General features: G+C 38.8%; 1 protein-coding gene across 1 annotated transcript in view; it reads left to right on the top strand.

Annotated features, from left to right (window-relative positions):
* The window catches only part of LOC126458303 (esterase E4-like), a 45,045-nt gene that overhangs the window by 5,986 nt on the left and 23,746 nt on the right, over positions 1–15,313 (top strand). The window contains exons 2-4 of the mRNA XM_050095249.1: positions 7,750–7,878; positions 9,456–9,615; positions 13,850–14,035. Coding sequence (XP_049951206.1) covers positions 7,750–7,878; positions 9,456–9,615; positions 13,850–14,035 — 475 coding nt within the window. The remainder of the gene's footprint in view (positions 1–7,749; positions 7,879–9,455; positions 9,616–13,849; positions 14,036–15,313) is intronic.

Raw genomic sequence — 15,313 nt, forward strand, 5'->3', positions numbered from 1 at the left:
TACCTCCCTTTTGAAGACTGCTAATTACACTCCAGAATGGTTTTCCAGCAGCTTGACCAAAAGTCTCCATCCTGTTTCCAAAGTCTTCCCAAGATTTCTTCTTGGATGTTGCAATTGTCTGTTTGGGTTTGTTTCTTTCATCAACATAACTTTCTCTGTCTACCTGAGTTCTAGTATGTAGCCATTTTTGATACGCCTTCTTTTTCCTTTTACAGGCTGTCTTGACTGTGTCATTCCACCAAGCTGTTTGCTTCATCCTACCTTTACACATTACTGTTCCAAGACATTCTTTAGCCACTTCTAGTACTGTGTCCCTGTACCTTGTCCATTCCTTTTCCAATGACTGTAATTGACTACATTCAACTAACTGGTACCTTTCTGAGATCACTGTTATGTACTTGTGCCTGATTTCCTTATCCTGAAGTTTCTCCACTCTTATCCTCCTACGTATGGACCTGACCTCCTGCACTTTCGGCCTAACAATACCAATTTCACTGCAGATTAAATAGTAATCAGTGTCATCAAAGAATACACGTGTCCCCCTCACAGCCTTCCTGAATTCCTGATCTGTTATTATATAGTCAATGCCAGATCTAATTCCCCTGTTCTTATGTTTAAAAAAGGAGTTTGTGATTACTAAGCCCATACTGGCACAGAAATCCAAGAGTTGTTTCCCGTTCCTGTTGGCCTCCATATCCTCTCCAAATTTACCCATAACCTTTTCATACCGCTCTGTTTGATTTCCAATCCTGGGATTAAAATCACCCATGAGCAGAACACTGTCCTTGTCTTTTACTCTAACAACATCATCACTGAGTGTGTCATAAAAACTCTCCATCTTATCTTGATCTGTCTCTTCACAATGCGAATATACTGACACAATCCTAATTTTCTTGCTAGACACTGTCAAGTCTATCCACATCAGTTGTTCGTTTATGTACCTTATTGAAACTATGCTGGGTTCCATTTCTTTCCTGATGTAAAGACCTACACCCCATTGTGCTATTCCTGCTTTGACTCCTGACAGGTAGACCTTGTATTCTCCCACTTCCTCTTCTTTCTCACCCTGTACCTGAATTTCACTAACAGCTAAAACGTCCAACCCCATCTTACTTGCAGCCTCTGCCAGCTCTACCTTCTTCCGAGAGTAGCCCTCATTGATATTATTAGCTCCCCATCTCGTTACCATTCGTTTGCCGAGTCGTATCTTAGGAGTCCCTGGTTTGTCAATTAGAGGTGGGACTCCGTCACCTCCAAAAGTCCGAGGCATTTTGCTCTGATTGTTGCCAGCATCATATTTTAAGTACTAAGGAAGGAGGTTGCTAGCCTTACTTGTCCCGGGTCCCATTGAGTTTTACCCCTAACAGTTGAGGGACTAACCAGTGGATTTGGTAGTCTTTGCCGTCAGGCATCTTGCAAGTTGAAATGTCTGTCCTACAAGCTGATTGCTGTGCATCCCAATAGTTTTATAGACTTCAGCCATTGGGTTTCTGACAATGAAAGTTCTGATGAACTGGTAGTTCTAGGTTGTTTTTTATTCTTATCCACATGTTCAGCAATGATGGCTGTCTTCTTATGAATGGTTGTGGAATATTACCAAGAATTGGTCACGAGTATGTGTTTGTGGGACAAGTACACCCTGTGATGTGGTGCATTGCTTGTGTCTTACTATTTTCTGGGAGCACTGTTTAGCCAGATGAAACAGCAGTATTCTGGAACTTAGTATGAAAGAGCTAAGGCTGATGATCTGAGGACAGTTTCACTGTCACCCCGGGTGATTCACGTTAAGTTCTGGAACGTATTATTCTGAGTTTTGATTTCATAGTCCTGAGATGAATCTGTATGTCAAAGACATGTGTAGGATCATATCTAGATATTTTGGAGTGTTGAAATATTGAAGAGTCTTGTAAGGTACTCATGCTGTAGTGTGAGGGAATCATTTCCATTGGAGAGGCTGTTCAGAGCGAGTTATTTTTAAAGTATTCACCCAGTGAACCATGGACCTTGCCATTGGTGGGGAGGCTTGCGTGCCTCAGCAATAAAGATAGCCGTACCGTAGGTGCAACCACGACGGAGGGGTATCTGTTGAGAGGCCAGACAAACGTGTGGTTCCTGAAGAGGGGCAGCAGCCTTTTCAGTAGTTGCAGGGGCAACAGTCTGGATGATTGACTGATCTGGCCTTGTAACACTAAACAAAACAGCCTTGCTGTGCTGGTACTGCGAACGGTTGAAAGCAAGGGGAAACTACAGCCGTAATTTTTCCCGAGGGAATGCAGCTTTACTGTATGGTTAATGATGATGGCGTCCTCTTGCGTAAAATATTCCGGAGGTAAAACAGTCCCCCATTTGGATCTCCGGGCGGGGACTACTCAAGAGGTTCGTCGTTATCAGGAGAAAGAAAACTGGCGTTCTATGGATCGGAGCGTGGAATGTCAGATCCCTTAATCGGGCAGGTACGTTACAAAATTTAAAAAGGGAAATGGATAGGTTAAAGATAGGTATAGTGGGAATTAGTGAAGTTCGGTGGCAAGAGGAACAAGACTTTTGGTCAGGTGAATACAGGGTTATAAATACAAAGTCAAATAGGGGTAATGCAGGAGTAGGTTTAATAATGAATAAAAAAATAGGAATGCGAGTAAGCTACTACAAACAGCATAGTGAACACATTATTGTGGCCAAGATAGACGCGAAGCCCACGCCTACTACAGTAGTACAAGTTTATATGCCAACTAGCTCTGCAGATGACGAAGAAATTGTAGAAATGTATGACGAAATAACAAAAATTATTCAGATAGTGAAGGGAGATGAAAATTTAACAGTCATGGGTGACTGGAATTCGGTAGTAGGAAAAGAGAGAGAAGGAAACGTAGTAGGTGAATATGGATTGGGGGTAAGAAATGAAAGAGGAAGCCGCCTGATAGAATTTTGCACAGAGCACAACTTAATCATAGCTAACACTTGGTTCAAGGATCATAAAAGAAGGTTGTATACATGGAAGAAGCCTGGAGATACTGACAGATTTCAGATAGATTATATAATGGTAAGACAGAGATTTAGGAACCAGGTTTTAAATTGTAAGACATTTCCAGGGGCAGATGTGGACTCTGACCACAATCTATTGGTTATGAAATGTAGATTAAAACTGAAGAAACTGCAAAAAGGTGGGAATTTAGGGAGATGGGATCTGGAGAAACTGACTAAACCAGAGGTTGTACAGAGTTTCAGGGAGATTGTAAGGGGAAACAAATGGCAGGAATGGGGGAAAGAAATACAGTAGAAGAACAATGGGTAGCTTTGAGGGATGAAGTAGTGAAGACAGCAGAGGATCAAGTAGGTAAAAAGATGAGGGCTAGTAGAAATTCTTGGGTAACAGATGAAATATTGAATTTAATTGATGAAAGGAGAAAATATAAAAATGCAGTAAATGAAGCAGGCAGAAAGGAATACAAACATCTCAAAAATGAGATCGACAGGAAGTGCAAAATGGCTAAGCAGGGATGGCTAGAGGACAAATGTAAGGATGTAGAGGCTTATCTCACTAGGGGTAAGATAGATACTGCCTACAGGAAAATTACAGAGACCTTTGGAGAAAAGAGAACCACTTGTATGAATATAAAGAGCTCAGATGGAAACCCAGTTCTAAGCAATGAAGGGAAAGCAGAAAGGTGGAAGGGTGAAGAGTCTGACAGAGCACGAAAGACCTGAGTCAAAACAAGGCCCCGGGAGTAGACAACATTCCATTAGAACTACTGACGGCCTTGGGAGAGCCAGTCCTGACAAAACTCTACCATCTGGTGGGCAAGATGTATGAGACAGGCGAAATACCGTCAGACTTCAAGAAGAATATAATAATTCCAATCCCAAAGAAAGCAGGTGTTGGCAGATGTGAAAATTACTGAACTATCAGTTTAATAAGTCACGGCTGCAAAATACTAACGCGAATTCTTTACAGATGAATGGAAAAACTAGTAGAAGCCGACCTAGGGGAAGATCAGTTTGGATTCTGTAGAAATATTGGAATACGTGAGGCAATACTGACCCTACGACTTATCTTAGAAGCTAGATTAAGGAAAGGCAAACCTACATTTCTAGCATTTGTAGACTTAGAGAAAACTTTTGACAATGTTGACTGGAATACTCTCTTTCAAATTCTTAAGGTGGCAGGGGTAAAATATAGGGAGTGAAAGGCTATTTACAATTTGTATAGAAACCAAATGACAGTTATAATAGTTGAGGGGCATGAAAGGGAAGCGGTGGTTAGGAAGGGAGTGAGACAGGGTTGTAGCCTCTCCCCGATGTTATTCAATCTGTATATTGAGCAAGCAGTGAAGGAAACAAAAGAAAAATTCGGAGTAGGTATTAAAATCCATGGAGAAGAAATTGTAATTCTGTCAGAGACAGCAAAGGACTTGGAAGAGCAGTTGAATGGAATGGATAGGGTCTTGAAAGGAGGATATAAGATGAACATCAACAAAAGCAAAACGAGGATAATGGAATGTAGTCGAATTAAATGGGGTGATGCTGAGGGTATTAGATTAGGAAATGAGACACTTAAAGTAGTAAAGGAGTTTTGCTATTTGGGGATCAAAATAACTGATGATGGTCGAAGTAGAGAGGATATAAAATGTAGACTGGCAATGGGAAGGAAAGCGTTTCTGAAGAAGAGAAATTTGTTAACATCGAGTATAGATTCAAGTGTCAGGAAGTCGTTTCTGAAAGTATTTGTATGGAGTGTAGCTATGTATGGAAGTGAAACATGGACGATAAATAGTTTGGACAAGAAGAGAATAGAAGCTTTCGAAATGTGGTGCTACAGAAGAATGATGAAGATTAGATGGGTAGATCACATAACTAATGAGGAGGTGTTGAAGAGAATTGGGGAGAAGAGAAGTTTGTGGCACAACTTGACAAGAAGAAGGGATCGGTTGGAAGGACATGTTCTGAGGCATCAATGGATCACCAATTTAGTATTGGAGGGCAGCGTGGAGGGTAAAAATCGTAGAGGGAGACCAAGAGATGAATACACCAAGCAGATTCAGAAGGATGTAGGTTGCAGTAGGTACTGGGATATGAAGGAGCTTGCACAGGATAGAGTAGCATGGAGAGCTGCATCAAACCAGTCTCAGGACTGAAGACCACAACAACAACAACAACAACCCAACATATCTGGGTCTGTTGTTTAGTGTTCCATCAGCCCCCATAAAGCTTCGATCCTGAGTCAACAAAGCAATATCACTGATTTAAATAAATTTCCTGGATTTCATTCATGGAAGATTGTATGTAAACAAATAAAAAGGAATTGGGCCAAAACACCTTGTAAGATACCATCACTTCTACTTTTAGAATTCTCTGAGGAACCTGCAACTGAGGAAATTTTGCCAGTTACAGTGGTAAGTTTCTGACATAGAATGACAATGAATTTGGTAGGAGTCTGTCACGTAGGATGGTATCATAGGCTGCAGTTAGATCTAAGATGACCATCATGTTTCACTTCTGCTTCTCAAAGCCGTTTTTGATATGAGCTGCTATTGTTAGCACCTTTGGTCACATCCTCTTCCTAAACTAAGCCCAGCTAGCTCTATAGGGACATGTTTGTTGATGTCTGGACAGATTCTGTCATGGGTGAGTTTCTGCACGAGCTTCAACATGACACTAAGGAGACCAATGGGGCATTAGTCTTCAACTTTTGAGGAATCTTTGGTAAGCTTGTCTAAAATGATTCCTCTGTAGTCTCTGAGGGAGCAAAGATACCCAAAGAGGTCCTCCTAAGGACCCTAAAGTTCTGCAATTTATTGTCCCCAAAGCAATTGTTTCATTTTGGCCAACTTCATGTTGCAATACTCACAATATTATTTCACCAGAGGCAGTATATTTATCTACCAGGAGCTAGCAAGTGGTGGTATCAGATGAAGTTTGCAAGTGAGGCATATAGGAGGAGGAGGTGCAGTGGCTTTTTTCCGAAGTGGCTGTTTTCCTCCTGAAACACAAATTTAAAGTAATCTGGAAATAATTAGCATATTATCAGTTTGAGTAGATTAGCACTAGTCATAAATTTATCATTAGTATACTTTACAGAAGTTGACAGTGGTGCCTGTTAACATATAACTTGATTCATTTGGCAACTCTGAAGGCTCTCTCTCATGATGGGATTTATGGAACATGATGTCTGAAGGAATGAATGCCACAGGCCTCCAGGTAACCTAGTACATGGTAAACTAGCCTGCCAGGCCTTGAAGGGTTTTAGGAGAACATTTGAAGCTTTGCAGAGTTATAGAATTATTCCCACACCAGTCTCAAGTGGTTGTAAGCCTAAGCGCCTTGAATCTAATGACCAGTACATGTGATGACCATGTGACAGCAGGCCTCCAAGTCTTGAGCTGATATTGCCATTTGGTGGTCAGTCAGTCTCTGCATGACTTGTAAATAATTCAGTACCACAGGGTTGCATAAATTGATCTAGCACACTGTCTGTAATTTCAGTTGGTAATATTTTAGTATTTCATGTTCCAGTTCACCCAAGCACAGTTGCTTCATATTTAATTTCAGATATGGAGTTTCTTTAATTAATATGGTATAAAAGTTTTGCCTGCTCAGGATTCTTTGCTGGCAACAATCTAAATGAAATTGAGAATACATAAATGTATTGTTGTTTTATTTTCCTCTCTTTATCATGGATCTTTCTGTGTACTAACTAATAGCATGATCCATTTCATAATCTGGCATAATGCATGGAATGATAATGTACACATGATCCCTTGCTACATCAAAAAAAGTATGAGAAAATCCTCTATTAATATTTTTCATTTAGTAATAGTTGACCATAATTCCTGAATAAACTTTTCAAGGTCAGCCTGTTTAGATGACAAAAAGGACAGCTTTTGTAACCAGGTCCTAACAGAATTATGCCTTTTAAATCTTCATAAAGTTTCATACATTTTAAACAACTAGTTACAACAGTTTGTAGTGTCTGACATAACCTTGAGGACGAAACTGGTATAATTAAACAAATATTAAAGCATGTAAGATATAGCTAAAGAGAAATTCAGCAGCATTGGGACAGTAACAGATGCATTTCACTGTGCTTTTCTGAGACAATGTGTAAGCTAATGAAAATTTCCAGTTTTAATATTATTATCATGTTTATAATTATATATAATTCAGCTCAGTGGATTGTCAGATTTAAACTGAAAGGTTCTTAGAGTTTATTCTGTAACTTTTCACTTCTTTCACCTCTGGTTATCAGTTGTTAATATGAAAGCCACTAAGTTGTGCCATTCCTTGGAGTTCACATTAAACTGTCGATCCCCTTATATCTGGGTGTATAAATCATTCAAAGGTTGGAGGAAGACAAAACATACCACCTCAAACAGGACTGTGCCCTAGTAAAGCTGTGTGGTGGTCAAACAAAGCTTCAGATCTCTCCCACTCTCTGTCTCATTCTTTGCTTTTTAGGCATTAATATCTAATCTTCTATATGCCTATCAAATATCTCCAAGTCAAAGGTAGTGTAGTTCATTTAACTCTCACACTAAAAACTAAAACAACCATGATTTTTTTGTCAGTTTATGACAGCCATGATTGCTACATTTGTTAAAAAAAATTAATTTGTAAACATAATCATATTTGAATTCATACATCACTGATTGTATCATCTGGTCCCCTTTAGAAATTAATAACACTAAACAGATAAAACATAGACAAGCAAAATAAAGGTTGAGGATAATTTATCACATGTATCTGAATTTTTAGCCTCCAGTGCCACTGAACCCATGGGATGGTGTAACAGATGCCACAAAGGATGGAGCAAGATGTCCTGAGAGAGAGAACACCAATGAAACCTCTGAAGACTGTTTGTTTCTCAACGTATACACTACAAAGGTAAGTAAAACTATATCTGTGATAGAAAATTGCTACCTGCTGTAGAAAATATGTAACAATAACATGTTATAGGATATGTTCCGACAAATGTTGGTCTACGTATTGAACTAACACCAATTGCTAACATAGGACCAGTGAAGCTGGACACAAAAACATTCAGCATTCAGAGCTAGAAGGTATTTCATAACCTCAGAAAGGCAGCCAGTAAGAAAAAGAAAGTAAAAAGAAAGAGGTGTATGAGGTGCATAAACGAAAAACTTACTACTGAAGCCTTAGGTTAAGGGAGCTGAAGAAAAACGAACTTCAAACACCTTTTCTGCACCTCATATTACTCCTAACCCAGCAATTTGAATGCCGTTTTATACTATAAACTAACTGTATTTATTATCAGGGACTATTTCATCCACCTTTTGTGTCAATCAGAGGAGTATCAATGGGTGTGATAGACAGGCTGGTCAGAAACAGTCTGAGAATCTTGTAGGGTGTTTCACAGGAGGTTGTGCTGAGAAAAAATTGTAAGAAAAAAATTTGATACTTGTGGCATTTTAGAGTTATTTAGCACTGAAGTCAGCCAATCACACTGTTACATGCACAAATTCAAGTGGCTTGCAAGAGACAGTGTCACCATACATGTTCTTTGTTTAGTTCCTACAGCCGAAGAAGAGAGTGATACAAGAATTGGACATAATAATGATTGAACTTAAAGCAAAGTCTGAACAGCCTTGTGCGCTATCATCTATGCAACGAGAACAACTGACACTAATAGTATGCGGCAGGCTGCTTGAATTTGTGCACACAGTGATCTGATTGGCTAACTTGAATGCTAAATAACTCAGAAACGTTACAATGTATTGATATTTTTCTTAACAATTATTTCTCAGAAAAACCTCCCCTGCAGTACCCTTAAAAGCTTTTCAGACTGATTCTGATCACCCTGTATTTTCCTGCTGGGGTTATGTGGGCTCTGATCTAATTTCTCACCTAACTAGTTCCTCATGTAACTTATATCTCCAATTTTGAGCAAACTTTTAGTATTTACACATTAAATGTCTAATGCAAATTGTACTGCTTTTAGCTGTTGTTTTAGGGGTAAGATTTTTTCTTGTATGGAATGACAGCTGATTGTACTGCCATTACTGTTTCTTTCACTTTTCAAACTGCAGTGATAGTTGGTTGTATTTTCATTCAGATGGAAGTAAATAGTGCAACACTTCTGAAGACTGATTTAAATATCATGCTGCGAGATTTAATAGGCATAATCACAACTGAAGTTGAAAGCAGCTGACCCGCATATGAATTTTGCACAATGTACAGTCACAAAGTCTTTAATAATGCTTCTACAATATGCTTAGTAATAAGCTTGTTTTGCAGACTGCATAATCTTTTGATCATTGTTGCAGATGCCAAGAAAATATTCTGCATGGTTATAATGAAAATGAAAGCATGATCAGTTTAGCACAGCTTATGTCAAATGAAGGAAATGGTTATAACTGTACAGTCTGTTTGTATTTCATAATAATTAATGTAGACACACGGAAATGACACTTATTAATGTATACACCTTTTTATAATTCCAGTTGCCAGACAGTACTGGAAACCCAAAGAGACCAGTAATGATCTTCCTGCATCCTGGTGCCTTCTATCTATTTAGAGGAACAAGTGACCTTTTTGGTCCTCAGTACCTTTTGGATGAGGATATAGTTCTTGTGACTCTCAACTACAGGCTTGGGGCTTTAGGTAAGCTGTCCCCAGGAACAGCATATTCTCCTTTAACTAAGTGTAAAAAAAAAAAACACACACACACACACACACACACACACACACACACACACACACACACACACACACACACACAGAGAGAGAGAGAGAGAGAGAGAGAGAGAGAGAGAGAGAGAGAGAGAGAGAGAGAGAGAGAGAGAGAGTTTCAAAGGAACCATCCTGGCATTTGCCTGAAGTGATTTAGGGAAATCATGGAAAACCTAAATCATGATGGCCGGCGCGGGTTTGAACTGTTGTCCTCCCGAATGCAAGTCCAGTGTGCTAACCACTGCACTACCTTGCTCAACAGGTAAGTGGGCTTTTCTAGATTACACTGTCACCCAAGAGGGGCACCATGGGACCTGTGATAGTAATAAAAAGGCACCATGACAGCTGTGGACTGCCTGAACATGATTGTGCACCACCTGCAGCATCCCTTCATGCTTGATGTCCTCCCTGAGTGCGATGGCTTCTTAAAGCAGGATAACCAATCATGTCACAAGGCCAGAATCATGCTCCAGTGATTTGAGGAGCATGACAGTAAACTCACATTGATATACATGAAACGTATGCACAGTTGCGAATATTGTCAGCTGTATAATGGAATAACACAATGAAATTTTGTGCTGGACTGGAACCCAGATTTCACACATATTGGATGGTCGCCAAACCAATTGGGCAATCCGAGCACTATTCATGGGCAGACCCAAACTTCCATATGTTGTCAGCCATGTGTCTACAACCTGTACTCACAGGCACTGCAATATTGTATCACTTTGATGTCTTGGCCACCAAGTTTGTCTGTTATGAACCCATTGGAACATATCCAGGACATTATTGGGTAACAGCTCCATGCCCACAAACCAGCAGCCCTTAATTTACAGAAGTGGTTTGTGTGTAGATATCTGGTTCCACATCTCCTGAAACCTACCAATCCAGGTCATGCAGAATCCCAGCTGTAACAATATTATGAAAAGGACAGTTGCTACTCACTGTACAATAAGGGCTTTAGCTGCCAGAGACAGTGATCTCGTGTGTGTGTTTTTTGTCTATTTTCAATGCAGACCTTTTTTTGACAGCTCACTTTCCCACAGTCATTTTATTGTGCCTATCTGCGACTCAGCATTTCTTCTACACAGTGAGCAGCAACTATGCTTTACACAATATTATTACATTCCAGCCTAGATTTTCCATGTTACAATCACTGCGTATTGCATTAAAGAAAAAGCAAATGGATATTCACAATCATAAAATGCTTAGTTTAGTATCACAGCTCTGTCGCGCATTAGTTTCACAACGAATATTGATAAGTCTGCTCACCATCTACTGTTCCAGACTTCACTCTAACATACTTTTTCCAAAATGGCAAGAGACTTCAATACTGCTAGCATGGTTATAAATGCATAATTTGCAAAATATGTAAATTCTCAATCTCAGCTCAGCTCCTCTTATAAATCAGTCCGCTACGCTTAACTGACCTTACAGTTTCTGAATTACCTAATGACCAGACTTGAGAAAAACATAATTATTTTATTTGACTATTTTAAATTGTAAACATTTTTTGGCTCATTGCTTCTATACAGAAGCCCATAGTTTTTTAGTACTACTAAAAACATTGATTTCTGCATATAGAAGCATTAGGGAATGTATTCCATGTTAACTTATCATGCATAGCCATTCTGCAAACCGGTTTGACCTGCCACCTGCAGAACTTACTATGTATCACTGTATGTATTCTGGATTTTCAATTATTAAGGTAATTTAAACATGCTCCTGCACATAAGAGTGAATTTTGAAGATGTGTGTATTTCTAATAGTATGGACAGAAAACAGAAACAAATGATTCACGTATTACTGGAAAATTCTTGGTGGGACTTAAGGTGCAAAAGAAGTATTATGTAAACAGTAGCTTTATGTTACACAGTTTCACTAACTTGCATCTTAGTTTTCATATGCAAAATCCCACATCAATGCTTAATATAATTTACTCTCATTTTTATAACCTTATCACTACAGTGCAAGGTGGATAAACATGTTTTGTATCAGAAAGTATATCAAGTACATGCACTGAAATACTAGAGAAATGTTAAGCAAAATTATGAGTGTTAACTATGTTAAGCATTCTACCCCTATATCTATATTTGCAAAGAAGTGCCCCAATTTAACCCTTGTACCATTGAAAAGATGAGTGAAATCACTACTAATGCCAGTGATATTGAGAAACAACTGAAATTGTTGAAATTGAACAAACCTCCATGGCCCAATGGAATTCCTATCAGAGTCTATATTGAATTTGTGGCTTAGTTAGCCCCTCTTCTAACTATAATCTATCATAGATCCCTCGAACAAAAAATTGTCCCCATAAGTTGGAAGAAAGCACACATAACACCTGTCTACAAGAAGGGTTGTAGGAGTGATACACAAAACTGCCATCCAGTATCTTTGACACTGATTTGTGGTAGAATCTTAGAAAATATTCTGAGTTCAAACATAATGAAGTATCTCAAACAGTATCTCTTCCATGCCAACCAGCAAGGATTCTGAGAACATCGATCATGTGAAATCCAACTCGCACTTTTCTCACATGAGAAACTGAAAGCTTTGGATGAAGATGGTCAGGTAGGTGTAGTATTTCTTGATTGCCAAAAAGCATTTGACTCAGTATAACACATACCATAATTGTCAGAAGTTTGAACATATGCAGTAACAAGTGAGATTTGTGACTGGGTTAAGGAGTTTTTGGTAGGGAGGACACAGTATGTTATCTTGGATGCGGAGTCATCATCAGAAGTACAAGTAACTTTGAGCGTGCCCCAGAGAAGTGAGTTGGGACCCTTGCTGTTAATATTGTATATTAATGACCTTGTGGACAATATTAATAGTAATCTCAGATTTTTTGCAAATGATGCAGCTATCTATAATGAAGTACTGTCTGAAAGAAGCTGCATGAATATTCAGCAGTCAGATTGTGACAAGATTTCAAAGGGATGCAAAGACTGACAACTTACTTTCATTATTCGGAAATGTAAAACTGTGCACTTCACAAAATGAAAGATATATAATATCACCATACTATCACTGAGCCACAGTTCGAATCAGCCAGTTCATACAAATACCTGGTTGTAACAGTTTGTAGGGATATGAAATGGAATGATTACATAGGCTCTGTTGTGGGTAAAGCAGGTGGTACACTTTGGCTTATTGATAAAATACTGGGGAAGTGCAATCAGTCCACAAAGGAGATCGCTTACAAGTCATTTGTGTAACCCATTCTTGAATACTGCTCAAATGTGTGGGAACCATACCAAATAGGACTAACAGGGGATACTAAACATATACAGAGAAGGACAGCATGAGTGGTCACAGATGTGTCTGAGCCAATGGAGAATGTTACAGTCAAGCTGAAGAAACTAAACTGGGAAACTGTTGACAATAGACATAAATTACCCCATGGAAGTCTACAAATGAGGTTTCAAGAACTGGCTCTGAATGATGACTCTAGGAATATACTACAACCCCCTATGTAGCACTCACATACGGATCATGAGAAGAAGATTAGAATAATTACAGCGTGCACAGAGGCATCAAACAATCATTCTTCTTGCACTACATAAGTGAATGGAACAGGAAGAAACCCTAATAACTGGTACAGTAGGACATACCATCTGCCATGCATTTCAATGTGGTTTGCAGAGAAAAAGCCTCTAAGTGCACGGTAATTAGTCTAATCTTGTCTTCGTGGTTCCTATGGAAGCAAGAGAGGTGTTTGCAGTATATTCATAGTTCCCTTGCTTAATGCTGGTTATTGAAACTTTGTAAATGAGTTTTCATGAGATAGTTGGCATCTATCTTGAGGATCAGACAGCTCAGGGTTTTCAGTATCAATATGATGCTCTCCCATCGGTCAGTCAAACCTTTAACCATTCCTGCCGCTGTTATTTTTATACATTCAGTATCTTGAACTTGAGCGATATTTTAGGATGGATGCCACAACTGTAGGATTTTGCAAATAAAGACTTATATGAAAGATAGTGTGTTGCTGTTGATAAGTTTGTAATAAAAATTGCTTCTTTATTGCCCTTTGATCATTCAGTGGCTGGTGAATAATTTTTTTCTTTGCATGTTGAAGTAGTATGACTCTCTAAATAATGTTTAAATAGACACAAAATATTGTTGATTATAAAAATTGGGACTACATGTTATCATATTACAGGTTTCTTAAGCACTGGAGATTCAGTTCTTCCTGGGAACAATGGATTTAAGGATCAGGTGATGGCTCTCAAATGGGTACAGCAGAATATTGCTTCGTTTGGAGGTGACCCAGACAATGTGACAGTCAGTGGTTACAGTGCAGGGTCCGCCAGTGTATATCTGCACATGCTGTCTCCAATGTCTAGAGGTATATAGCAATTATCATAATACTGATATTATAGGGTAGTAAGTACAAGGGTAAGTCAATTATCATCCACAAAGTAGTTAAAAATTTTTATTGTGATCGAATAGGAAACTTACAAGAACATCATTTTTAACGTAGTCTCCTGGCATTTCAATGCACTTGGTCCATTGTTGTACAAGCTTCCTGATGCCCTCACAGAAGAAGGTTCTTGGTTGATCTGTGAGCCAGGAATGCACCGCTTCTTTCACTGCTTCATCTGAGGCAAATCGACAGCTCCTTAATGCTTGTTTGAGTGGACCAAACAAGTGATAGTCAGAAGGGGCAAGATCTGGACTATATGGAGAATGATCCAGTACTTCAAACTTGAGTTTCTGGAGCATTTCAGCAGTGTCCAAGTGCTTTTGTTTATGCAACTGTGTGAGTTATTTTGGGACCCATCTTGCACAAACTTTATGAAACCCAAGTCTGTTGAGAATGATTTCATAGGCAGAACCATAAGTAATTTGCAGATGATGTGCCACTTTGTTAATGGTTAATTGTCTGTCTAAGAGAATCATTTCATGTGAATGCTCAATGGTTTCTTCATTTGTGGGGGTAAACAGTCGTCCAGCTCCTTCAACATGCGTAACACTTGTGCGACCATTCCAGAATTTTTCAATCCATTCGTGGACACTCCATTGTGGCAAAACACTGTTCCTGTACTGTACCGAAAGTCTTTGATGATTTTTGGCCCCTGATACGCCTTCTGACCACAAAAAATGGATCACTGAATGTTGCTCTTCTTTGGTGCAAATAGACAGTGGAGTACCCATGATTAATAACACGGTAGTAACAACAAAACTAACATAGCAGCTTGAAAATTGCAAAGATATAATAACAAATAAACAAAGCATGCATCATCAATGTAAAATGACTGTATTACCAAAATAAACAAAAATATAACTAAATTGCAGATAATAATTGACTTACCCTCGTACAAATCACGAACTTAACTAAATGTTTTTGAAATGCAGGGAAAAAGAGTACCATGTTGAATAGAAATCTGAAAATGGAAATTGAAATAAAATGAAATTATGTTTTTTTTAAACACAACAAGGTCAAAGTACAGCATTTTTCATATTACTGACAGCAGTTTTGAGGACCAATAATCACACTGGGACTGAAACAAAGGCTGATATAAAGTATATAAAGTAGGAGATAAAACGCCAAATTTGGTCTATCAAAATTGTTCCACAGTGGATTGTACTATTGTTCCTCTTCCTTATTGTTGAATGGATTCTG

The sequence above is a fragment of the Schistocerca serialis genome, chromosome 2, assembly GCF_023864345.2.
Source record: "Schistocerca serialis cubense isolate TAMUIC-IGC-003099 chromosome 2, iqSchSeri2.2, whole genome shotgun sequence".
In the NCBI taxonomy this organism is placed as follows: Eukaryota; Metazoa; Arthropoda; class Insecta; order Orthoptera; family Acrididae; genus Schistocerca; species Schistocerca serialis.